This window comes from Gambusia affinis, linkage group LG04 (assembly GCF_019740435.1).
Source record: "Gambusia affinis linkage group LG04, SWU_Gaff_1.0, whole genome shotgun sequence".
Taxonomy (NCBI): Eukaryota; Metazoa; Chordata; class Actinopteri; order Cyprinodontiformes; family Poeciliidae; genus Gambusia; species Gambusia affinis.
This window is the reverse complement of record NC_057871.1, coordinates 16,208,959-16,236,363: the sequence shown is the minus strand read 5'-3', so window position 1 is coordinate 16,236,363 and position 27,405 is coordinate 16,208,959. Positions and strand designations below refer to the sequence as shown.

The 27,405-nt window shown below is 39.5% G+C and overlaps 2 protein-coding genes across 3 annotated transcripts; one reads left to right on the top strand and one right to left on the bottom strand.

Moving 5' to 3' along the window:
* Positions 1–106: 106 nt before the first annotated feature.
* Positions 107–7,194, bottom strand: LOC122829056 (nicotinate-nucleotide pyrophosphorylase [carboxylating]-like). The gene is made up of 5 exons (XM_044113269.1): positions 7,069–7,194; positions 6,366–6,627; positions 4,516–4,826; positions 903–1,034; positions 107–814 (listed from the first exon to the last, which is right to left on the bottom strand). The coding sequence occupies exons 1-5, from the start codon at positions 7,177–7,179 to the stop codon at positions 617–619; spliced, it is 1,014 nt and encodes a 337-aa protein (XP_043969204.1). The 5' UTR covers positions 7,180–7,194; the 3' UTR covers positions 107–616.
* A 1,705-nt stretch (positions 7,195–8,899) lies between these two features.
* On the top strand, positions 8,900–26,901 carry ppp1r12c (protein phosphatase 1, regulatory subunit 12C). Of its 2 annotated transcripts, none has more exons than XM_044113260.1 (20): positions 8,900–9,260; positions 12,987–13,167; positions 14,218–14,348; positions 14,759–14,877; positions 16,370–16,529; positions 17,249–17,393; positions 17,481–17,555; positions 17,637–17,716; positions 17,940–18,052; positions 18,127–18,194; positions 18,521–18,675; positions 18,810–18,897; positions 20,366–20,483; positions 22,446–22,561; positions 23,482–23,531; positions 24,069–24,099; positions 24,251–24,364; positions 24,583–24,633; positions 24,933–24,983; positions 25,805–26,901. In XM_044113260.1, exons 1-20 carry the CDS (start codon positions 9,046–9,048, stop codon positions 25,889–25,891), a joined length of 2,148 nt encoding a protein of 715 aa, XP_043969195.1. In that variant the 5' UTR covers positions 8,900–9,045; the 3' UTR covers positions 25,892–26,901. The 2 variants fall into 2 exon arrangements, with proteins under 2 accessions (XP_043969195.1, XP_043969197.1); XM_044113262.1 differs by having other exon boundaries at positions 8,902–9,260; positions 24,251–24,355.
* Positions 26,902–27,405: the final 504 nt, after the last annotated feature.

Below are 27,405 nucleotides of genomic sequence, written 5' to 3'. Positions count from 1 at the left end.
TCTGCTGAAGTGTATTTGGCAAATCCAGCACATGCAAAATCCAGTTTCTATTCTTCTTTTGAAATGACAAACAAGACGTAATTAATCAACAAACAACCTGCGCGACTTTTCCACAACCGAAACAAAAGAGTTTTGTTTTATTTACAGTGCTCTGCTGAAATACATGCACGCATGAATCTATTTACATTAAGTCATAATCTACCAGTAAACATCAATCTATTTTCCCACCATTTTTAGAAGGTCAAGCTGTATTTTTCTCTCCCGGAATGCCCTAAAATTTCGCTTTGAAAAGCATCCCCACCCTGTAATGCTGCCACCACCATGTTTCACTGTTTGCGAGGGGGAGGGCCACCAGCTGACTATCTAATAATAAAGTCAACTGCACTGGATGCAAACAAGTGCAGTATTTTATGTCTTTCTTTTTTCTTTTTGTTTTGCACTGATCTGTTACTTCCCTCCCACTAATCAATTATGTGTTCCTTTGTGGTGCTCTGTCACATAAAGTACATTGACATTTGTAGTTGTAACTTCACAAAAGTCTAAAAGTTTAAGTGTTTTGTTGTTGTTGTTGTTGTTGTTGTTGTTGTTGCTGTTATGACAACAGTTAGTTTAGTAATCACTTCTTTGTACCTGGCTTTTGAACTTTCAGAGAGAAATCTGAAACTGGGCATCCCTGAGTGATGCAACCCAGAGAAATAACGTCTACATGTGAGGAGAAATATGAAGCTAAGTTTTCAGGAGTGACTCCTCCGCTAGCTTCTATCTGAAGAGATGGGAACTCGTTCTTCAGGTCTCGCGCTGCAACATGGAGCTCCTGCAAAGCAGAAACGTGGAAATGGACACTTGTTAGTTTTGCAGTTAAAGTTTTATTTCTTGAACTTCTGAGTTTTGAAATGCCCTACCTGTGGCTGAAAGTTGTCCAACATGATTATGTCTGCTCCGGCTGCGGCTGCCTCTCTTCCCTCTGCTGTGGAGCAGCACTCAACCTCGATCTTACTGCTGAAGCCACACACTGAGCGCGCCACTTTCACAGCCTGAGAAACAAACAGGATTCTAAATTTGTCCTTTGCAGAAGTAAGAGAACAACACCTGAACTCTGGACATCTGTCAGTCATGTGGGGATCACTGGTTATTTTCGCAGTACGAAAAAAAGACATCTTTTAACATTACTGCTTTCGCATAGTCACCATGTCAAGTGTGATTGTGTCAAGGGTGATTTGAGCAATAGGCTCTTGCAACATAAAAAAAAAAACTATACAAAAAGATGCAATGAAAAACTGGAACTATTTTGTGTTTCTGTCGCCAAGTCCGATAATTATAAGCGGCTTTGGGCTTCATTTTTTTTAAAGTCGCTTGCAGATTTAATGAGTGGCGGGTTGCGCCTTTTTTGGCTCGTTTTTGAACGTGAAGTTGCTCATTTGGGTTTGGAAATAAGCAGACTCATAATAAATCCCAGAATTTGTCCGTCATTAAGGGAGTCTTACTCAGTCTCTCCCTGTCCATCATTTCCCGGATGATCCGTCCCGCTGTGTCTTTGTTAATGTCAAGTTAATATATTACCTCTGAATGACGTCGAGCTTCGCGTTGCGCTCCAGAAAACTGCAAACATCGAGACTAATATGAACAGCGCAATAAACGTGAAAACAGCCACGAATGAACGTGTCCGTAGTTGGCAATGATTATAATGGTAATTTAACGCTATTCTAATTATTAATATTAAGATAAGTGTCACAAATCTGTGCAGCCATCTGAGCTGTGGAGCTGCAGGAGGAGCTCTGTGCGCAGTGACACCAAATGCAGGGCCGTAACGCAGAACCTGAAGGTGGGGGGGGCTTTACAATCCTTCTTAGAGTTTTCCAGACAACAGTGGACCACACAAATTACTCAGGTTTTTTATTTTTTTGTACTGTTTTTTCTACAATCTCCTCTTCAGTTCAACCTTATCAGTGGAGACACATTGTTGATGTTACCATTATAAAATAGCTTACAAAAAAGTATTGGCAAAGATCAATGTTATTTTCACAGGAGGCGGAGCGTTGTTGTTAGCAGCTGCTGAAAGTAACTAAAAAGTTACTTTTAGTGTAACTTAGTTACTTTCCAAGTCAGTAGTCAGTAATATAACTAAGTTACTTTTTCAAGGAGTAATCAGTAGTCCGATTAAAGTTACTTTTTCAAAGTAACTATGCCAACACTGGTAACTGATCATGTCAATGTTAGGAAAGCAGCACCTGACTTAGTTCTGCACATCACAAAAGAAGATCTTTCACTCTGTTTATGTGCTTTGTAGGTTCTGAAGACATTAAAGTCATCATTTCCAATTGCCCTGGAACCCCAGCAATATAACTGGCATAAGACACGATCCATCATGTCTTATGGACCATCACAGTAATGTTGTAGATTAAACATACCTGGATGAACCATTCGCAGCTAAAACTCTCCATCTGATCTAGTTTTATTCCTTAGTTAAAGTGTATCAGATTAGGTGTGGCTATTTGACTAAAGTGATTCTTAGTAACTATGACCAACATTTCACTTAAATTTAGCAATCCTTTTAAATCTAAGTGAAATGTGAATGTCTTAGCAGTACCTCTATTAGATTTCTGCCAGATCTGCATTATGTCCAGAATGACATAATGGTGCTTCTTCTTTTTTTCAGACTGAGAACAATGTGATTCAATTTGTTCTACATAACGCATAAAAGAAGCCGATTTCAATAGATTATATTAAGTGTGATATAATCACATTTTTCGAGATCAGTTTTAATATCTGATTAAGAGTTGTCAACAAGTGGACAAAAAAAGTTCTCCTGGATCTTATCTGCTATCAGTGAATTTTTACACAGAAGACTGAAAGCAGGAACTTTGAAGAACTTATAATTGCGGCATCCCAGAAAGATTTGGAAATCAATTTTTTTAGTCATATTTGATATATGCAGTATTTCTATAATCAAATAAGTTAGTTAATGGAAGTAACTAAGTTAATTGATTAAGTTACAATCAAGTAACAAGAAAGGCTTATTTTGAATGGTTTCCAAGATTCTTCTCTTTAAAAAACATAATGTCAACATAAACTATGTTTTCAAAAGTTCATCTGAACAAATCATAGCATCAATGCATGTTTGGAATGAGAAACCAAACCATATTCTAAACACAAACACCTCCTACCCAAGTGTCAAACGTCATGATGGAGGTGTGATGAGTTGGGCTTTTTTGAACCCACACGACCTGGTCATGTTCAGATCAATGTGCTCATGACCATACATTGATTGAATTTATGTAATCATTTTTCTAGTCATTCTCACCACTTGTCATGGTAGAGCTACATTCATACAACCGCAGTCACTAGTTGTGGCCCTGGGACATCTGACAGGGGGATGCTGTAATCAAGCCCACAACCTTCTGACTGCAAATGTGAGACCATCTGCAAAACATCTAAAAGTTGTCTCAAACTAGATCACGTCAGGTTGCAAACACAGCTCCACATCAACAACAGGGAGGCTGAATCAAGGTGCTGGAATGACCTAGTCAAAGTACAGACCCCAATCCAATCAATTCCCTGTGGTGACGTCTCCAGGCAGGCCTTTAGGAATGACTTCCCACTGTCTTTGAAAAGAATAATTCCCTCACAACATTGCAAAAGATTGATAACATCCTACAGAAAATGACAGTTGAAGCAAAGAGGCTATATTTTTGCAATGTCTGTATGTAAAGAAATGGTGCTTTAAAGTGTCATTCTTATCAGAGTAACATTTTCAACAGATATGTATGTCACAGATGGAAAATGTCTCTCTGATTTGGAGAGGCATGCACTAGATAGAACCCCCCCAAAAAAATCCCCTTGTGTATTTTATTTATCAAAGCTGGCCTCCTGGGGCAAAGCGTGGTGCTGTGGGTCGGGCAGGAACCCCATGTGCAGCGACTGGTCTTCAATGTAGTTGTCCTGGGTTTAATTTCCTCTCTCTCTCCCATGAAATAAAGACCTCTAGCTTTACAAAAAAAAAAAACTCAGTTAAGTATTGAAAATGAAGCCCTTATGCGTGTCTGCATGGGACTCATCTGTATATAAGTAAAGAAAATATATTAGTATGAGAATAATCCTCCTTATTAAGACGTAATTCATGGTTCATTTCTAGTTGTAAAATTCTGAAACAAATTTTGTCTTGTGACTGGGTGGTTAATTATTTCCTAGTAAAGTTTTTAAACATTTTAGGTAGCCTGGTTGTGGTTTCCTTTTTGAAAATGTTTTTGGTTGTTTAGCAACACTTTTAACGCTTTTAAGATCATGTTATCTTGTATTGTGTTTTGTTGCTATAGAAACAGAAAATTTTATCTAACACTGTTTGTAGCTGGCAAAATCTGGTGGATTTGTGCCATCTGTTGTACAGTGGCGCCCCCACAAGATTCGACATGCCTTTGTATGAACTGAAGATGCAAAGTTGTTGCGTTGTGATCATTTGAGCACCATCTTCCTGTTTGTTCATCTTGAACCACTGAACGTCTGCTGCAAGCTGCCCACCTCTGTGATGCTCCCCGATGCCCAGACGTGGTTGTCTTTCAGCATCACCATCCCGCTCAGGTCCTGTCTGTGCATGGATGTGCCGCCCACCAGCATGGCGTACTTCTCCACCAGCCTAAAGCCGGGGGTGGTCTTACGGGTGCCAGCCACTTCTCCGAGCCAGCCCGCAGACTTAGCCATTAGTTTCAGATGAGAGCAGCGGGTGGCGATCCCCGAGGCACGACTCAGGCAGTTTAGAGCAGGGCGCTCCCCAAGGAGGAGGCATCTCGCTGGGCCTCTCACCACAGCAGTCACGGTGACAGCATCTGGACCTGCAGATGTTACAGAAAATGGGGAGAAGGAGGCACTGCATGTTTTTTTTCTTTTCTGTATCATGGCAGATCAGGAACATTATTCTCTTTTGAATTTGACTCCTATCTGAATGCACAGTTTATCTTCTTTGTATCAGCAAATTACAATCAGCATTACATACACCTTAGTACCGCTGAAACCAGTAGTTTATATAGACCAAATAAAAAGACAGGTCTGTGTTTGTTTTTTGTTGGGGGTTTTTCTCGTTATCTGGTGTTAAATCAAACCAAACATTATTTGTTTTGTATCAGTTAGAATGATCACAATTATTTCTAATTGCTAAATGTCACAATTATGAAAAGGAGAAATGTACCAGCTCCTCCTGCAGCAAAAAAGCCCCACAACAAGATGCTGTCACACTCATGCATCACTATGAGGATGGCACAAGCATCACTGCTTTTCCTCCAAATGTAATGTTGGTCATTACGGCCAAACAGTTCCATTTTAATTATATCTAACCACAGGACTTCTCCTCATGTCTACAAAAACAAAGTTCTTTGTCCCTGAGTGCATTTGCAAACTGCAGTTTGCTTTATTGTGTTTCTTTTAAAGTGATGGTTTCTTCCTTACTGAGGGGCCTGTCAGCCCATATTGCTTCAGGACATGTTTCCCTGTGGATGGTGAGACTACTTTACTTTAGTCAAATGAGTCTGTCAACCTATCAGAAGTTTCCAAAACCATAACATCATCATCTGGGCTTCCTCATATCTGTTTTGCAAGTAAAACATAGTTATAGTTGGAATAAAAGAATAACTTATTTGCATTTCTGAGGATTTCTACATATTTAAAGCTATTAATGCATGGCACTTTGCAACCTCTTTAAGTGAACATATTACTGTACTGTTAGAAAGTGCAGTGTTCAAGAAGAAAAATTGTATTTAACTTGTAATGCTAACTAAAGTAGCCTGGTCACGTAGCATACCAATCAGCAAATCACACTGTTTCCTGAACTTAGAACTGAAAAACTGTAAATTTATGGTTTGATGATTTATCCAAGATTCAACTTCAGAAGTAAAAGAAACAGAGCAAAACTCTTTCCTGCTTCAGTATTTCACTTCTTCACAGTTAGCTTGTTTTTATTTACCTTGCAAATAATTAATATCCCTATGTACTGCTGAGGCAGTCGGTGTACCAACAATATGACTTTCACCACAGTTTGACAAACATTAATCTAAAGTTTTTTGGGAAAGCACTTTAGCACATCTGTTTTATGACTCTAAAAACTCATTTTAGCAATTAAACTACACATCTGACCTTCCTGCAACATCCATCTACCACAGGGCTAATTTAAAACAATCCTTTTGTTTCCATCATTCAGAGGAGATCCAACATTAAAATTTGCTTGATTGTTTAAAATATTAAGATGTAACACACATCAAGATTTCAAGAAAAAGACAAGTAAATAAAAAGATAATTGGAGCATTGTTCTCACCAAATGGTTAGTGGTTTTACCTTGTGTCAATGTAGGTTTTGTAGTAATTTAGTTTAATGATACTTACCGATCACCGCTCCTTCCTGATATATCCAGTCCACGGTGCAGCCCACCTCAGTGAACACTGCTGTGAAGAAAGGGCTTCCTGCCAGCACGGTGTGTGGAGTTTTACACAACAACTTTGCCTCCACTTCCTTTGATCCCACGCAGACTCCTGCCGGGTCAAAGTTTGGAGTGTCCTCTGCCAGCCACTCTTGCGCAAGTCGGGTCAGGGTATAATTTGGAATCGAATGGAGAAGTTGTGGTTTTGGTCCAGACATGCTACAAACCTGCATTAAAAAAAAAATGTATGCTGTAATTTTCCAATCATAAATAATAAAAAATCCAATAATAAAAGTAGGAACCAAAATTAGGCTATGCATTGTCAAATAAACCTTTGTTGTCTAAGTGTGATTTTAAGTTTTCTAATGAAGTGACACATTTTTCAGGTTTAACTACTGATTTCTATTTGTATTCCTGTTTCCAATGTAGCAGCTGCAACAAGACTAGATTGCACAAGAAGATGATCATGAGGTTCATTTAGACTCATCACCCTTCCGAGTCAAAAAATGAACCTTTGCTCAGTCTGCGACATAAAGCAACATGTTTAAAAGTTCTGCTTCCTTTGTGTTCTGTCATACTCTAAGCTCCAACCTAGAACACAAAGGAATAATACACAGGATTCCAGGCTGGGACTGCAACAGTTTGATAAATGCAAATGAGATGCATACCTTCTTGTCCCAGTGGCTCTCTGTGTCTGTAGATCCCAGGCTGCAGAGGGACAGATGTGAGAACACATGGCCCCAAGCAAGATGTGGCGTGGAATTTGACCCTGTGTTCATGTTGGAATGTTTACAGGCGCACTCAGAGGTCACACCATAGGATTAGCACTGATTGTTTTTATTGATTAACAGGCCTCTGAATACGTTTTTTGTTGCAGAGAAAATTCATTCTAATTCTACACAATCAAATCTGATGCTTATTTTTCTCCACTGAGTTCTGTTTACTTTGATTTAGTTTGTATAATCTGACAAAAAAAAGTTATCTAAAAGCCTTTTGCAGAGAATTTCACAAGATAAAATGCAGAGAACTACTTTACACTACATTTTTGCTGCCATAACCCGGTATGTTATTAAAATCATGCATATTCTATTTCACTTCAGTGCAGTTTATTGATATTAGTGGTGATTTACACAAATATAACCTCAACATTCAATAAAAGTCCAGTTTAACATTTTTATTACAGTCTGATTTTAAGCTTATTGCCAGTTATTTATATGAAAACTCACAAATTGCTTAGATCTTTACTTTAATTCGATAACCAATTATGAATAAACACAATGCAGAGGATGAAACACGAGTTCCCTTTAAGAGGAGAGCCAAACTCGGCCTCAACAGGAAGAAACCCCCAGCAGAACCAGACGCAGGATGAGCCATGTGCTGCAGTGAGAACAGGAAGGAGACATAAATAAATACAAAAGCACTAGGCCAGGAATACTTTCTACGGTAAAAAAAGAAGAAACAAAAGTCAAAGTTAATGGCAACTATGACTCACTCTAATAGTCTGGCAGCAATGGTTCTGCATTTCTTAGATGGTTTAAGGGTGATTTTTTTCTGCCGATAAGAAATTAGAGTTGATAACAAAGTAAATGTTTTCACTGAAGGACTAAAACAAATGCAATATAACCTGAATTTAATCTTACAAATCTTAAAACAGGAGGACTGTTTTTTAAATCAGAAAAGTTCATATTTCAATAGTGTATTGTGCACTCAAAGATCCTTAAGAAGGTATTTAATAGAAAATATCACTTGCTGTTTTTTGAATATTGACATACTCCCCCCTGAGTCAGTACTTTGTAGAACCATCTTTCATAAAATTACGGCTGAAAGTCTGTAGTGGAATGCTATAAACTTTGTTCAACAATTAAGAGTGCATCAGGCTCGGGAGCAGTAACGCAAGGTCCCAAGTTTTGGGACAGATTTTGAATTATTTTTTATTGAATGCATGTTTTAAATTGTACCTTATTTAAAACTCATAAGCCCATATGAATTGTATTGTTTAAATATTGTTGCATTTTCATCAGTGTATACAATTCTCAAATATTTGAAAATCCTGAACCTATAGTGCATCTTTTCAGGACCAACATGGAGTCATTTCAAATGGGATGTTTAAAACCTGCTGATGTAGGCTTATCTAATTTGCATAAGCAGACCTAAACTAGTGCTAGCTCATGAGCCATTGTCCTTCTAATTCCGGCCCTGGTTTAACGCACAATTAAAGAAAAAAAAAAAAAAAAGAAACGCTTTTCCATTTGTGCATGGAAAGAGGTATTGTTACAAAGCGCCTCATCATGTGTCGCTTTTAACATCTTAGCACAGAAACATCGGTAAACTCTGTGTTTACTATGTAGATTTGGAGGATGTATAGGTTACAATCATAATAGGGCACAATGGCAGGAAGTACAGTGCGTGCACAATACGCGGGCACGTTTCCCCTTTCAAAACGTCGTCGATGACGATGACGTCACGTCACGAAAGGCAGTATCTTGACGGCGCGTTCTCGACGCTCTCGAGCACGAGCCGGACTTCCACCGCCTTCAGAGATCGGGAGCTAGAACCAGGAAGCGAAAGTATACACATGGAGGGTGTGTCTGGCCCCGCCAGCACAGGTTTTACTTATAAAAACACCGTCCTCCGCGGTTAATTTAATGGGGGACACGGCGAAGACCAAGCGGCGGGAGCAGCTGAAGCGCTGGGCCGGCTCCAGCACCGACAGAGCGTCGGACGTTCCCCGGCGGAGGTGGCGGGGCGATGCCGGGGAGGGAGAAGGGGAGGCCGAGGCCGAGCTGAGTGGCGACCCGCCGGGGGATCAGCAGCCAGAGTCAGCGGGCAGAGATGAAAGCAGCCCCATCCCGACTGGACGGTGAGGACACAGCTTCGTCAAACTGTTGGACACCAGCAAAAAGGAAAAAGCCAGCCTATTATAGTATCAGGAGTTATCTAATCAGTGTAAAGCAGGTTTTGTTGTCTGCTGCTCTGTGCTGAGCCAGCTCTCATTTTATCTGCTCAACATGTTTGTTATTGATCTTTTGGGGAGTACTTTAGTTTAGCTCTGCTTGTCTTTAGCCAGTCTGTCATTAACACTTGCATTCATCACAGTTAAAGAGGGGTTGATTCAGTGTTTTGGGGGATCCACCGCATTCCTTGTTTCCCAGATTTTTAAAAATCCGAACCTAGCTGTCCTTTTTAATGGTTTGATACTTTATATCTTTCTATATATTTTGCTTCCTTGGAACCAAACTGGTAATAGTAACGTTGCTCTTTTCATACCCAAATCCCAACCTGCTTTGGAGACATTTTGTACCCACTTACAAATAAAGATGTAAATTAATATTCTCCAATCAACTGATATTTCACTGGAAGGAAATGTGGTCATATGACTCTGATTAGCAGTTTCTGTCAGAAGAGGATTGATCAGAGTTGTTTTGATTTGGACAGGTGTCGGAAGAACCTCAGATTTTCACCTTTCAATTCACATTTGAGCTAATTCATTGTTTTTGCTGCAACACATAGCAGCAGAAATGTGCTGCAGTTTCTTGAGGTAACACCTCAAGAAAATAGAGCAAGAAAATAAAGCAATTACTACAACAAGTTGTTATTAGATCATATATCCCTAATTATTGGTGGTTATTTAAACCCAGCAGCATTTACACAGCAGTAAATGCTGCTGGGTGGCATGGTTATAGATTAGAAAGAGATGTTCTTAGTTTTGACACGTTTGATGACAAAAAAAATTTTTAAAAATTAAATATTTCAATGTTTCCCCTAGAAAACTTGCTAAGCCCGGTGGTTGGGTCACTCGGCAGTCATTCATCCAGCAGCCCGCCATGTTTTTGAGTTAAAAAACGTTTTTAGTTTCAGGAAATTTGAAGATATCACTTGATAATTATGTGTTATTGGAAGATTAATGTCTGAACAACAGCTACAAAGTCTTTAAAAATATGCAAACACCCACAAAAAAATAACTTAAATAAATAAGCAATGCTAAGCCTGGTGCCCTACAAGGCTTATAATAAACTAAGGGTAACCCTGTATTTGTTATTCAGGTCAGACCTGATCAAGAAAAATCTTGCTATCCCACTGTTTGAACACCTGATTGGCCAATCTCTACACATAAGGTGTTTGACAAATCCTCAGAAAACTAGTTTTGCTGTTTTTTCTGCACCACATTTCTCCTAGTAATGTCCCCTAACCAGCTTTCCCTGTCCCTGTTTAAGAAAAGCATCCCCTCTGCATGATGCTGCCACCACCGTGTTTCATTGTTGGATGGTGTTTTGTGGGTTAAGTTCAGTATTGGTTGTCTGCTACAAAGTGTTTCATTTCTATATTAACCGGTTCAATGTTGGTCTCGTCTAATCTGAAGACGTGTGCTTTGGATGTCTCCTGTTTGGATTGTGATTATCTGCAAACTGGGACGAGCCTGTTTATAACATCTGCAAATTGCTCCAGTTTAAAATTTATTCCTATCTTTTTAAAAACCTTTTTTAAGCTGGCCAGTTTAAGTAATGAACAACAACTAGCAGAACAACAATGTGAATACTGGTTGTCTGTCATTTCATAGTATTTTAGCAGCCTGGATCAACTGAAGGATGATGCATCTTTCATCTCTTACTCAACAAAGTTCATTTTAGACCTCAAATCAGCTACAGAAACACTTTTGGTCTCTATTTTCTTGCACTGTTTTTGTGATCAACCATTTTGCTTTGACTCTTTCGTGATTTGAAGAACATCTCGGCGTGAGTGGTTGAGCAGATCAATCAGACCAGTGATGTGTGTGTTTTGTTTGCTTAACTCAGTTCAGTGCTGAGAGGCTATTTACCATCCATATATCAGAAATTCCATCTCTTTTGACGTCCTGGTTTCGTGCTCTGTGTTTACGTACAAAAGTAAATGCAGATAACCTACCAGAAAAAATGTCTGTCATTTCAGGGAGATTTGTACAGGAAGTATTTTTGCTGAAAGCTATTTGCTGTCCTCCTGCTTTCATATTTTTTTTCCAGCATTGCAGGGATTCAAGTTTATTTTTGACTGTACTACTTGTGAACCTATGACATATATAGAGTCTGGATAAACGCTGTGACACCGCCATCTTCCCTTTCCAGTTTGGACTATTTCTTACCTCAGTTAAAGCACATCAACTTCTAGAACAAAATGTTCATTTGGTGTCTGATGGGGCTGCACAGGAGGGTTGCTGGTGCCAATCCCCAGCTAACGTTCCGGGCGAGAGGCGGGGTTCACCCTGGACAGGTCACCTGTCTGCCGCAAGGCAACACAGAAAACAGACAGGACAGACAACAATTCACACTCACACCTAGGGAGAATTTAGAGAGACCAATTGACCTGACAGTCATGTTTTTGGACTGTGGGAGGAAGCCGGAGAACCCGGATAGAATCCACGCATGCACAGGGAGAACATGCAAACGCCATGCAGAAAGACCCCGGGCCGGGAATCGAACCCAGGACCTTCTTGCTGCAAGGCAACAGCTCTACCAACTGCGCCACTGTGCAGCCCTTGTTATTAATCATACAGAAATAAGTTATTACACCGCCACTAAATTTAACTTTGATCTTTTGTACGCTGCACTTCTAACATGTGGTTTTCAGTCACCAATAGGCTTTTGACCATAATTCTGGCGGCGAATTTGATCTCTCAGAATTGGTCGATTTTATTTCAAGTGATCTACCGGCGTTACAGATTCATGGTGTTAGCCTCTCTTATTGATTACAGTTTTAGTTCACAACAAAAACTGTAATCAACAATTGAGCTTTTTCGAATTAGCAGTTAATCAGTTCATCCCATGATAAATTAATGAGCGTGTTAATTTCCATTTCAGTCATTAATATTTTTGTAAGGGACGTTTTGTTTACAGAGATTTCAATTTTATAGGTTCTATTGCATGTGGTTTTTAATTTCCATTTGTCCAGTAGGGCAGTGACCCCAAACACACATCAAACCAGCTTTTTGTTGAATAAACTTTACTTTTGCAGAACTCTGACAGAGGAAGACATTTTATGTAAATATCCAAAACAAAACACAACGAAAAATTATAAATAAAACGGAAATGGAAATCACAAACAACCCAAACCATAAATACAATGGATTATGACTTCTTATATTGCTTTTCAAAAAAATATTATAAATTGGAACAGAAATAATGAGGCTCATATTAATTTAAAATGAATTTATCTTGCAATTAATTGATTATTTGCTTATTGAGACAAGCTTATATGTTTGAGTCATGCTTGCATTTAAGAAAATGCTTTATAAATTTAAACTTTTGAATGTAATTCTTGTTTTATCAGCATGACTGGCTTTATTGAATTATAAAAATCACCAAAATCTTTCTTAATCTTTGAGAACACATGAAATAAAATCTAATTGAGAGCTTAAATCTTCAGCTTATTATGTGTATTGCTTATTGTGTGCATTTATGGTTCGGCATATAAACCATAAGTGGTCCCTGCTTTTATCATGAATCCTTTCAAAAGCTGACTTTTCTAGTATTGGGTGTCCTAAAGAGACAAAGGTGGGCATTTCAGGACATATTCTGCAGAGTTAGTGGTAATCGTCCCTTTTGTCTGTTTTTAGGAAGAGGGTGAGGTTTGACCGCGCCGCTGAGTTCCTCGCTGCTTGTGCCAGCGGCGACACAGAGGAGGCCAGGGCGATGCTGGAGGAGACTGAACGGTCCAAAGCCGAACGGGAAGACGGAGAGTGTCTGCCAGACATCATCAACTGCTCCAACGCCGATGGCATCACTGCACTGCACCAGGTAACGCAGCTTCACCGCACTGTCGTTTACACTCAAGGTTCTTCCTGTTTTACAGTTCTCTTAAATTTCTTGAAGTCTTAGTGAAACATGGTGTAAAGGTATTGCTCAAATAATTGCAGGACTTCATTGCAAAAGGCCTTTTACACAGTGTGTCTCTTCAGTAAACACACATAAGTGTGTCTGAACTTTAACTAGACCACTCTGACATAAATATGGCTTCGTCACAACCTGACTGTAAATTTAGCATCACTGCCCTTCTAGAATGTGAACTTTTACCCCCCTTGCTGCTTCTGAAAGGTTTTCTTTGGGAGTTGCCCTTTACGCAGCTCTGTAAAATAGTAGAAAAACATGAGAGGATGATATCAGTTGTGATGAGTTCCTGTTTTCTACTTTCCTCTTTTTCAACTTTGTGCTTCCATCACTCTGTGACCGTTAACATGTAGAGAAACGTAATCAACCTCCACTGTGCGTCTCGGCTGCCCTGAGAATCTGTCCAACTGTACAAATATTACATCTGCATGAAAAATGCTAATTTATAAAATGTAGAATATATTAGTTAACTATTATTGCACTCCAAGTAGTCCTTTGCAATGGGAATATTGCACACAGTTGATATTGTGATCACCATAAATTTGCATAAATTGTGTAGGTCTTCCATCAACCACAATTTTGCTAAAGAAAACCATACCCACATCCTCATGCTGCCCCTGCCATGTGCCATATTAGCATATTGGGGGTTGTAAGTATTTGTAGTTTTTCATAGCATATTGTATTTTGCATATAAGCCAAGCAGTTCAGTTTGGTCTTTTTCTATTTTTATTTATTTTTTTATTTTTTTTACCAGAGCACCTTCCACCAAGTTTCCCCTCAGTGACTTTCTTTAAACATTTTTTGTCCTTTGCTATATAAAATCCTACTAAAATACATTGAAGTTTTGCATAAAACATATTTGAATAAATAAGCCGACTGTGATTACAGATGGAATATTGTTTTTTATTTTTATGTCATTATTGGTATGTTAATTAATTTGCTTTTGTTAAATGTGTGCAGGCCTGCATAGATGGCAGCATAGAGATCGTGACCTTCCTGCTGGAGCACGGCGCCGACGTGAACCAGGTTGACAGCGAGGGATGGACGCCACTGCATGTTGCTTCCTCCTGCGGCTACGCCGACATAGCAGAGTGTGTAGGAGTTTCCTTTAAACAGTTAAATCAGTGCAGCACATTGCTCTTTGCCACTGTATTGAATGTCAGAGAACACCGTGGGTGCCAGAGCATTTCTGCTCTCCACAATGCTGACATTGTTGTCATCTGTGCCGAGATAACACTTCAGCCAAAGCTCGAGTGGTCCAGCACTCAAACACGTCCAGCTTGAGAGATTTAAAAATGGATCTGCTTTTTCTTTTTTTAAACAGACTCTCACTTTGGAGAGCTAATGTGATGGTTGTGTCATAAAACCGGTTTCATTATGCCAGTGGAAATCCATGTTATCTGCACCAAAAACACAGATAACGTAAACTACAAGGTTAGGAATTCTTCTTCTGACGGCATTTTGTTGTACACATTCAGGCATTATTTTTCTTTGTTCTTAGGTTCCTTCTTCAAAAAGGTGCATCTCTCACTGCTGTGAACTGTGATGGCGACGTTCCTCTGGACATTGCTCTGGAGGAGACGACCGAATCCCTTCTCCATGATTACACACAAAAACAAGGTCAGCTCTTTGCCTACACATCGCAAATATAAAGCATTTGATGCATTTTACTGAAGTCATGTCTGGGATATTTGGAATGGAAAAGAAAATAATGCATATTAAGACAACCAGGGTCTTTTTCACTCAACAATTGTGCAATATGATTGCAACTGAATTAACTACGGTAGATGTGTTTACATGTGGCACTGAAAGAAACTGATTTCTGTATTTGACTATTGAACATCTGCAGTTAAACTCTTTGGTTTTTGCTTTAAAAAAAGTCCAATTCTGGCTTAAAGAAGTTTGGGGTATATTGCATTTATGTGACATAACATGTTCTGTTTAGATAAAATTTTTGTGCATTAGTGATGATGTATATCTTAAAGTCCTTTTTATGCAACCGAACATGAATGACTTATATTTTAGCTCCTGACATAAAGGCTCGAGTTTCTCATGTTTGAGTCCATTATAATTATTTGTTTATTATATTAATGTGTAATTTAAAATGACAGTAATAATAATTTCTATTATTGTTCTCTCATATTGATCAATATAAATTTTATTAGTTATGACGGAACATAATGCCACACTTAAAACGGCACATCATTAGATTTTAGAATGTTTTAATCTTTTAAACATTAAATGTAAAATGAGTGATTCAGGCTGTTGAATGGGTTTTCTTTGCGTCCCTCATACATCACATTCTTTGCATGTATAAGATGAATTTGGCTAGATTGTCTCAATGAAAATAAAAAATGGGCCTAAAACATAGTTAAATATGCAATTCATGTAAACCTGCTTGTCATTTCTTCATTAGGTTTTATTACTGTGCTCTATTTGTTTTTATTTTGTCAGTTATTTACAGAAGCCTCTTAACATTTGAATTAAAACTTAAATTGAGCTTTTTAATATAACCAATAATCATTATTTACTTGATTTTCATGCAATGTATTCAATATAACTATCAAAAAAATCAGCTAAGAGCTCAGGGCTGAATAAATAATGTTAACAGCAACATGTTGTCTGAAAACAGTTTAATCAGATTTGCTTCAAAATGCTGAAGATTTTCTCTGTTGGATAAATGTAAATCATTGGACGTACAGAACAGAAATGAATTGTGATCCGTCTTGCTGTCCCTGAGTGAGTCAGTGCTCTTGCTTGGTCCTCCATCGCATAGTGGGCGTCTTTGTCTGAGGCGATTTGCTCTGGCACGTTGATGTCAGCCAGTCGTTCTGCCACCAGTGACTCAGGCTGCATTGTGCTCTCCTCTACGCTGTGAACTGAATAGTTTTATTTGTCTTCTCAGAAGAGAATGTGTGTTCAGATCTACACTGTTTCTCTCTCTGTGTTTAAACTCTCAGGTCATCACATCAATTCATCAATATAAGGTTCATTGAAAACATCGATCAGTTGAGCTCAATTTACCAGGATGCAAACCACTGTTCCTCAGTCTAACAAAACTCCTAGCGTCTTTCCTTTTTTCAGTCATTTCTTATTAATTCCTGGTGTGCAGGTGTGGATGTGGAGGCAGCTAAGCGTAAGGAGGAGGAGCAGATGATGTCAGACGCCATGATGTGGCTGAACGACGGTCCGCCGGCTGATCTCCGACACCCAAGGACCGGCGCCACGCCGCTGCATGTCGCTGCAGCTAAAGGATACATGGAGGCTCTCAAGTAATGTAGTAACTGATTTATTGGAAAACTAAATGCAATAGTTTACCTCTAAGTTAAACTATTTTTAAAACAAACCAAAGATCAAAGATTTTCAAGAAATTCACGGCAGAAAAATCATATATTAAGTGGACTTCATACACAGAACTTGCAACTACCATAAACTGAAATACAGTGGAGTGAAGGAAGGAAGAAGAGAAGACGGAAGGACAGAGACAAAGTAATAAAAAAGAGGGACACTACATCAAAACTTAACAGTGGAAGAACATAAAAATGGATGACATGAAGAGATAAAGGACAGCATGAAGGAAGGATGCGAGGAAGGATAGGTGTGAAAGGACATAAGCAAGTACAGAAGGACACAATATAGAAAGGAAGGAAGGAAGCTTAAAAAAAGAAAAAGTGAGGAAGGAAAGATTCAAAAATGAAAGGAGGAATAATGGAACAAGAAGACAAGAACAACCCCAGGAGGGAGGACATGACACTAAAAAGGAAGAGGGATTCAAGGACGAAAGGAAGAACTCAAAGAATATGAGTAAGGAAGGATGCAACGTTCAGACAATGGGAAAGAAAAAAAGTCTGGAAATGCAAATGATTTCCGTTCTCTTGCTCTCTCTCTTACTTTCTCTCTCTCTTTCATACTAATTCAGATGTAGAAAAATAGTTGAATGAAATCTCAGACTCTGTTGCCTCCAGCTCTGTTGTCCGTTTTGCTCCTGCAGGTTGCTGTGTCAGTGCGGACTGGACGTGTCGGCCACAGACTTTGACGGCTGGACGCCTCTTCACGCCGCAGCCCACTGGGGTCAAGAGGAGGCGTGTCGCGTTCTGGCCGAGCAGCTGTGCAACATGGAGGCTCGCAGCAACGGGGTGAGCGGCACACGCTCGTTAAGCGTCTCGCCTCTGACCTCCGTCTGTTTCACCTCCTCTTAATGTCTGATTGGTTGAATCCTGCAGGGTCAGACGCCGTTCGATGTAGCTGATGAAAGTGTCGCAGAGCTGTTGGAGGAGCTTGCACAGAAACAAGCCAACGTGAGAAAGATTTCTCTTTAGCTTAATGTAATAAATGTTTTTTTCTGAGTTTAAATGGGGCCTCTTTTTCCCCTCTTTCAGTGGCGTAATGAGCGGTCGATATCAGAGAGGCAGAACCAACCAGGCCCCAACGCTGCAAACGCACAAAGCAAGCGACGGAGGTTCATTTCATGTTTTACTTCTTTAAATCACTATTTCCTCTTGACACGCTTTTATGCTCGCATCTGTGAACATATTGCTGTAAGACTCAACAATCAAGATGTTTTGTTTCATTAAACATTTGAAGAGTTTGCATTAAAACCTGCTGGCAATAAAAGAAACAGGATGAGGTATTTCCAGGTCATGTCAGTCGGAGCTTCCTAACGTTTACCTTCTGCCTTTCAGGACATCTGTGTGCAGGATGAGCAGCAAAGACAAGATAAACGTGCAGGATCTGTCTAAAGAACGGGGCGTTTCAGGAGGCGTGGATATGAGCGAAGAGAAGGAGAGCAGCACCGGTAAATCAGCTCGACCCGGAGTGCTGCAGCTGCTTTCTACAGATCTGATCCACAATTCTGATGTTTCTCTGCAGAAAGCTCTGCTGTGTCCAGTCCAGACACCGAGAGTGTGACTACATCTACCATCAGTCCTGCAGAGAAGGTAAAAACCCAGCCTGCTACACATCAACGTCAGAGCTCCAGCTTAGAGCATGAATCTGAATATGCAATTCACACACACTGATTGATTTTTAACATAATGTAGAATTTGTGCAGAACTCAGAAACACATCTTTAATGAGCATGCAGTCATTAATCACAAAGCTGACATTTATTAATATTAAGTTTCCTCTGTAAGGTAAAAATAAAAACGATTTTATTTAATTAATATTTTTCTACAAAGATTTCTAAGGATTCAGTTCGGAGGTTCATTCATACATCTGGCTTTGATTCACTGGTTGGTTTATTTCTTCTCTCCTGTGTGTTGCAGCCAGCTGAGGAGAAGAACGAGGAAGAGGAGCAGAAGGAGGAGGAGAAGGAGCAGGACAAGGCGAGCCGGACCGCCAGAGTCCAGCCCACTCCTCAGACCAGGGACGCTGCCGCCGAGAGCCCCAACGCTCCAAACGCAGACAAGAAACCCAAACAGTAAGTCATACTCAGCTCCACCTCTGCGTTTGCCTTTACTAACACTTCTGTCCTTTCAAAGATCATTTTCTTTGCCAAACATTAATATTCAGTTTACATGCAAATTGTAAACGTCATTAATTTTTTGTGTTCAGGTTCCAGGCAGCAGATCGAGACGAGGAGTCCGAGTCCCAGAGGAAAGCTCGGTGTCGGCTGATGCGGCAGTCCCGTCGCCTCACTCAGGTGGTGCTCATTTTATTTACATTTTTAAAACGTTTATTTTTTTTTTAATTATTTTTTAATCTTATGATTTATAATGTATTAGCCTGCCCACAGTTGTTTTATCCAGATACTACCAGTCAAATTACAGAAACAGCTGTACATGTTTGCATAATTTAAATAACAAGAAGAGTATAGTCTTGAATTAAATAACATCTAATGGCCTATTAATTCAAACCACTGTAGTGCCATAAAAAATAACTAAAGATAACCATAACTAGAAATTCACAAGAAAATGAAAAAAGGCTTTCTCTATCAATTCATTTAAGCAATAATCCTGGGTTACCTGAAACATATGTACCGCAGATTAAAAATGATATCTTCTTCATTTCTACAAGACGTTTTGCCACATGTCCATCATGTAAAATGTAAATGCTGTTCATCCTTTCACTCTGAAAAAATAATCTAACATGCTGTTAAGCAGAAAAAAAGAAATATCCAATTTCTAAAATACAATTTCTTGCCTTGAAACTATTTGAAAGTAAGACTTCTAAAAAAATAATAATAATAACCTTGGAGATGATCAGACATGTAGATAGAATTACAGTGTCTACTATCTGTTGGCTTTACAAACGTTTTCTTTTGCTCTACTTTCTATTTCAGGATCTTCTTCTATCTCAGGACTTCCCTTTGTGACATTTTATACTACTAAACTTACTTCCCTTTCCTGTGTCTGTTTGTAGGAAACACCCATGTTTATTTTAATGACTCTTCTGCAGCAAATAATAAAGTATTCTGTCTGAAAAGGCACCAATTTTTCTTCAGCATTAGTAACTGGTCATCTCAGACCCTCAACTGTATTGAATTCCTCTCATTTGGCTCATTAAATGCTCTGCTAACTGGTGTTAGTCATGCAAATGTGGATAATTCTTTAAATTCATTTCTGATTGAAGATGGATGAAGAAATGTACTGAGCAGCTGATTATTTGAGGAGTGAAAAGACCTATTGTTGTGGCCACAAATGTACTTAAATTACATTCTGAACAAATAGGTTAACTTTGCTTTTAAAGGGAAACAGTTATTATCAAATTCAACAAAATGTTACCTATTTAAGCCGCAATGATGGCCCACGTTTAAGTTTCCTACTAGGTTTTAGTTTTCTTAAAATGTCCCCCATGTTACAAGGTTCTGAACACTCTGGAGTAGAAAATGTCCCACAGCATTACTGACCCTCCACCCTACGCAGCAGTGGGCATCAGGTGCTTTTTCTGTGTAAACGTTTTCTAAATATTTCCATGGAAGATTAACCTTGCTTGTGTTAATCTTGTTAATGTTTCAATTTATTTCAAGTTTTTGCATATTTGCGTCAGATTTTCCAACAGGACTAACATTCGATAAAGGTGCTTAAGTGGAAAAACTAGGAGACCCGCATTTCTGCGTGCGGCCAAAAACCCACTGAAGTTTTTTTTTTTTTTTTCTTGCTCTGTGATAGGGTGTGACCTTGACTGAGCTGAAAGAGGCAGAGAAGAGCGTGGGTAAAGCTGCTGACCCTCCGCCTCGAAATGTCCAGTCAGTGAGCCCCATCATCACCGTCTCGCCTACTGAACGGGGTGAGTGGAAGAATTTACTCAAGAGTTCTTATTTAAAAAAAAATGAAGCTTTCAAATACATACAGTGTTTCATTTATTAGTGATGATAAAAGTCAAAATGTTAAGGAACTGCAGCACAGAAAGATGGATAGTCTGTTAAAATTAAGCTTTTTAATATTTTTATATGGCATAAGGAAACTCTAAGTAACCAGATTTTAGTGGCTTTGCACTAAAATAACATTTTCATTGGCTACATACAGATATTACATTTAATAAAAGATGATTTATGTGTTAAATATCAGCAGGTGACTCCCTCTGTTGGCTTCTAATATTTGTGTCACCAACTCTCTGGTAATGATGTTGGACTGTCTGGACCTGAGATCAAGACAAGTGAAACTTTTCAGGCCCAGTTTGAGCGTTTAGGTGGTAAAGACGACGCTGAGGGCGTCAACGGAAAAAAAAAAACAACCAACAGGACTGAAGATCAAAGAACTGGGACGGCGTGATTATTTGCTCTCTGCGCCTGCAGTCACCATCTGTCCAACTTAAAAATGCCTCAGCAAGGAAAAACAGAGAACAGCCTCAAATTATTTACAACGTAGGTTCATGGATCTGGTAGATTTCTCTTCCGGTTGTTAATTTTTTTTTTTAACCGCCCATTCAGGTTTCAGTTTTGTTTATTAAGTTGCACGTTTCTAAGTTTCAGTGGCGACCAGATGGAAAGCAAATTAAAATAAATTAAAATGCACTGATCAGAATTTCCTCATGAATTTTTACAGATTTGACCTGTTTTGATTTCAATTTTAAGAGCTATAATTGAAGACGAGCATTTTAAAATATTTCTTGTTGCTGTGAGTCGTCATTAGACATTCATAATAAGAGAAGATGCATCTCTGAGCAGCTTCAGAAGAAAACATAATTATACCACCACCATTCTTCACTGTGAGGATTGTCAATAAGTTATTCTTTATCCATTAAATATTTCCTATATGAAAAATAACATTTTGAGGTGAAGGCCACTTACTCATCTTTTGTAGTTAAACAGTAAGACTGCGTCACAATAAGTTGATATAATTTCTTTCACCTTATTATACTTTGATTGTGCTCATTTTCCAAGCTGCCATCCAGCCTTCAGTCAGAAACGACCTTAACGTGGCAATAAACTCACCTTTCAGTCAACACTGTTGTCAGACACATGAAATGAAAATGAGAGCTAAACTTTCAAATCTGCTGAACGTTTTTGCAAAACCAATCAGTTTTCTGGTGTTTCTCCCCAACCAGGAGTTAAAAGTCAAACTGCTTCCAGTCTGACTTTGTTTCTGTTTGAGCTGTCGGACTTCTGTTTACTGTAAGTTCCCGTCCGCCACCGAGAAGCGAGACGTATGAAGCGCGCCGTAGGTGGAGTGCTCTCAAAGAGGCTTTTTACAAGGAAGTGAGGTTTTCTCACGTACCCCGAGGCCCACGCTTGGTGGTGTGAGCTGCTTGGCGTACCTCAGGGCGGCTGCCTTGTTCTTTTTACAGGCCTTCTTCTCTTGCCATCACGATTTCATCAATACTTTGAAAGCTCCACCCTTGTTTATGTTGGTTTTGTGTGCAGGGGAACTGATCTCTTCCCCTTCAGAACTGTGATCAAACTGCAAACTCATGTCCAGTTTTTCACTTCTTTTAATTTTTTACATTTTTTTTTTTAAGTGAATGGTTATTTACAAGAAGTGGGTTTGATAATAAGAAGTAAAAACCAAATAGAGCAAGCCTTAAAAAGCCTGGAGAAATATCGAGACCATCACATCTTTCATTGTGATGGTTATCGGAACTCGAAGTCGACCACTTCCTTTACCGCAGCTCTCCTTTTATCTCCACCCTTCTTCACTTCACTTTTAATCCTTTAATACTGTCTTATTAAGCAGCCGCCAAGGCTTTCTTGGTTCCTTCATAGGCTTCCATAGCTCATCGTTGTTTTCTGTCCACATCTGTTTGTTTTAGAGAACGAGACGCCGAAGCAGGCGGAGTCGGAGGGAGACAAGCATTTGGGAGTGAAGGACCGGAGGAGAGGCCGGAGGGAGAGACGCTCCACCGGCATCGTCCAGCTGGGGTCAGAGGTGAGAAGCCTTCGGAGCTGAACTGCGGACAGGCAGCGGGGCGGCCTTCAGTGAATCAATCAATTTGTGTGGTAAAAGGATAGGAGAGTGAACCAGTTCCTCAATTACATGATGCAACTGAACATGTGATGTGAACCGTTTAAGGAAGACAGGAAGTTACGAGACTTTGTGTTTCTGAGCAAGTGTTGTCATCCCCTACAGACAGGATGTAATAGACAGAATCACCTAAAAGAAAACAGGCAGAAGATTAACAGTTGTTTTGTAGATACATTTTTCCACCTGAGCGTCCGTTCTTTAAAAAAAACACCAACGCTTTCACTTAAACAAGCTGAACTTGCGCAGAAATTAAATTATGCAAACAAAAGTGAAGTAGCAAGCTTTAACAGAGCAGATGGCGTTCCCATGATCATTTTACCAGGTGATCTCTCTGCTTCAGAGGGTGTGTGTGAGCAGAACAGGAATGCAGACATGACTGAATATTTCCTCGACCAGATCTTTACAGGTAAAGACGGAGAGCGAAGCCGCTGCTTGTTTCAGTTTTAGGTGGAAGAAGAAACTCATCGTGGCGAAACTGTTAATTTTCCCCAAAGTTTAGATTTCCACATCAGCCAAATATCACCCCCACATCAATCAGTCAGCCTCAGGGCTGAGTGTCTCAGCGCTGAGTCAGTACTATACCTGCTCATGTTTGTGCGTCACATGAACGCGCATATTCCAGAAGTGGTGTGAAAATAACCACTAGCAGGTAAATGTGTTTTACAAACACAATGGTTTTGTAACGATGCCATTCTGCTTGTGTGTTTCGTCCTTGTAAAACCTCCAAGAACTAAAAATAAGCAACATGAAAGCGTGTGACTGTGTGCTGAGTTCATGTCAGAGATCGAGTGTCATGTTTACACTCTAAGCTTCATGTTTTCCAGAATGATGACGGCGAAGCCCAGCTGGAAGATGCAAACAGCAACAGCACTGAGTGAGTCGAAACTTTTGTGTTTTATTTCATGTTTTCAGCCTTTCCATTGATTCTGATACCGTTGAATATGGCATTAATAAATTAATTTAATTTGACATTTTTTTTAAATGTGAATCTTTTGGTTTGAAAGAAGTTCTATTTCCAAATAATCACACAACAGACATGCAGTGCTTTGTAAAAAAAAAAGATAAAAGAAAGCATTATCTAACAAGTGTTAGATGATGCTGAGCTAGTCTAGAGGTAAAGGTCTTTTAAATAGGATATAAACCACCGCAGAGCAAGTTTCATTAATCCCAACAAAAAAACTTGGGTCACTGTATAACTCAGATTGGTGTTTGGTACCGAACATGAATGACTGAGAAGGCATCCAAAAGTCCAGAAAGGTCTCCAGCCTGAAAAGCTTTGATCAGATCCTTTCCAAAGACGACAGGAACGTTTCACTGTAGGCAAAAATCGTCAAGAAAAACCAGGGTTTACTAATGGAGACATGTTGTCAGGGAGGATGTTAAACAGTTTCTTGTATATTTCATTTTGCAGAGGGAGAGATTTGCCTTCAGACTACAAAATGGTAGGTGAAACGTTTTTTTTCTCTGCTCGGTCTGAGAGTTAAAATCAGTCAGACACGTCTGGGACAGGAATGTCTGCAACCGACGAAACGAATTACCATACAGACTGACAAGTTTCTTTATTTTTCCTGGTTGCTTGGTGTTTCCTCTCAGTTGTACATCAAGGTACTGCAGGAAAACATGACTCTGAAGGAGAAGCTGCAGGAGATGGAGCAGCAGCTGAGCCAGAACAAAGTGGAGCTGGAGAGACTCCGACAGGTTTGGCAGGTTTGCTGCTTCCTCTGAACTTTTATCCGACTTGTATTATTGTACGATATCTTCATTTCATACAAGCCTGAACAGAAAGTCTGAACTACGGAGAAAGCATTTTGTTATTTAGCCAACAGCAACGTAAAACCAACCATCGCTGTTTGCGTACTTGGAGGTCTTAGTGAAATGTCTGACTGTGATACTGGAGAGAGAAACACGCTGTCTCTGTGTTGCAGAGTCAGGAGAGCGACACCGACAGACCGGCCCTGCTAGAGCTGGAGAGATTTGTAAGTCAGCTTCAGAGGTTTATTTTTAAACACATAAAACAAAGCCAAGCTGCCACTTCCTGTCCTTTAGCCTTTAAGCTGCTCTCTGCCATTGCTTTTGGAAGGTGTAATAAATTACAAGCCTACTGCAGAGAATGAGTTAACCGCTCTGCAGTTGCAGCGTTGCATGAAGCCCACGGGTTGAACCGGTCGTTGTCTGAACTTGCACAGTTTTACTGCAGAAGCTGGAACATTTTTTTTGTTTGTTTTTTGTGCTGTGGCAGTTTGTTTGTTTCCTGATCTTTCTGATTGGTTCACAGGAGAAGCTGTCCCTCCAGAGGAAAGCAGGGGAACTGGAGGATGAGCTGAAGGTACAAGTTTTTCTTGGGATTATTTAGAAAAACTACACCTCAGCAACACAAGTGGATTTTGTTTCTAATTCTCAGCAGGTCAAAATTATCCATAAAGGCCCACGAACGTTTGAACATGTGACTTTTAGCAAGCTGCTGAGAAACTAGGTGCTTTTTGCAGCCATCAACACGGTTCTGTTTGGAGTTTATTTAACGCTGTCATTTCCTGGAGCCCAGATTTTAAATAGAGTTCCTATATTTCTAAAAGGCTTACAGTTTAGTTTAAATCTTTCCTCATCCATTCCTAAATCAAATCAATGTTAATGAGAATTATGAATAATTGTTTCTAAGCATCAGTTAGTTGAAGTTAGGAGAAATTAGAAAATCTGTAGGTGTTTGTCGCTCACAAACTATTTAAGCCATAAAAGATAAAGATTAGAAAATACGCCTTTCCACCTCAGAGACTTGGAGCTAAATCACCAAAACACTAAGAAGAGAAAGATGCTCAGCAAATAGGGATGGTTTGATTACTCTAATGCCAGTAAAGATGTTTCCATTAATCACTGAAAATGCATAAATCATTAAAAAAAAAATTAGATAATGGATCATTTTATTCAAAATGGATGCTCTCTGTTATTTTCTCATACTTTTTGAGATTCCTGTCTCCTATCAGAATCAAACTCCTTGGTTGATTGAAAATCTCTTTAAATTTGAACCACAAGACTGGATTATGACTGAATAATTACACACACACACACAGAGGACAACACAACCATCGTCTTCTAGTCATTTCTCTTAATGAACTGATTCTGTAACAGTGTCGTTTGTCCGTGTGTGTGTAGGTTCTGAAGGACCTCAGAGCAGACAACCAGAGGCTTAAAGACGAGAACGCCGCCCTCATCCGTGTCATCAGCAAACTCTCCAGATGAACTGCAATAACCATACAGACACAAAGTATTACACGACTCTTCTGTCGCCCCAAACTCGGAGGACACAAACCAGTAAGGGAGACGCAGCACGGAACTGCAGATGTCCAGCTCACCGCCCGCCACGCCGTTTGGGTCTTTATGTTTTGGCAGATCTACTGTTTAATGAGGCAAACTGCACCTCCTGTGGATCGGTGGGATGTCCACTTTTATATTAGGTTTTTATCGTATTTTTTTACCTGCGATGTTTTATTGTGCTTTGCTTCAGTGATCCTTTGTACAAAACCTGTATTCAGAGACTTGAAGCCATGTACAAATGGCTCACAGTAAGGCGGGTTTGTCGCACGCAAGACTTAAATGTGCCAAAATGAGAAAAAAACAAAAATAAAAATGGTCCCAGTTTTGCACATCTTTTAGGTAAAAAGAAAAAAAAATTGTGGACAGTATTGTTTCTCAGGATGATTCTTTTCTTCAACGCTTATTGTTTTTAGTCGGCTGCTGTACCGGTGGACCAAAACCCTGCATGCTCACCTTTCCCTGCTCCTCTGTGTGCTTTTCACATGTTCGTGCTGCAGCCGCCTGTGGTGTGCATCGGAGCAAAGGCGTGTTTAATTACTGATGTGTTACAGACTGAGTGTTTGGGTGCTAACAGACATTGTGAGGTGAAACTCAGGTTCAGATACTTCAAATAATGTTACAGTTCAGATCTCTTGCGGGAGGTTGAGGAGAAACTGATCTTTGACCTCTGTACTGTATGTTTTTTTTTTTTGCTTTGTTAACTGGACGCTTCTTCTTAGTATTCACCCTTTGACGGCACTGCTGTTTAACAGACGGGCCAGATGGGTCATCCTTTGAATGTTTACTTCCTTGCGAGACAGAAATGCATGTCGAAATGTATTTTGAAGCTGTGCCTTTGGATATACATTTGTAAGTAATATTTCTATTTTGCTTTGGCATTGTACAATGTTGAGTATAAAATACGTGGGCATAAATAAATAAGGGTCTTCTGCTTCTTACTGTTTGATTTAACCTGAAAATATTACAGTAGACCCTATAAAGCGAGACGTTTGTAATTACAAAATAATTCCACCAGAGGGCGCTGATGCACTCCCAGTTTGTAGACCGAATAAGGAACAAGAACAAACCGCATTATTGAGTTGGACCTCAGCTGATTGGAGTCTTTTATTCAGAGATCCAACAAATGACAAAACACGGTTCGCCTCAAAGGTTGTCATTTCTACAGTAATACGTTCGTTCTGCCTGTTCAGCAACGTTCAAGTACCAACCTGTCCTGAGGATGTTTTGGTACCATCTGCTTCCAAGTCCCTTCCCGACATTTCAGATGAATTATCTTGCTTGGGCACGTTAAAACAAATAAAATCCAGCTTTTAGGTTGAGCATGTTTGTAACTTGGGAGGAAAAATCCGAAGTTAAACATTATTGCGGTTCATACAGTATTCAACCCGTTTTTGGACTGGGAAGAAGTGAGAGTACCCAGAGAGAACCCACACATGCTG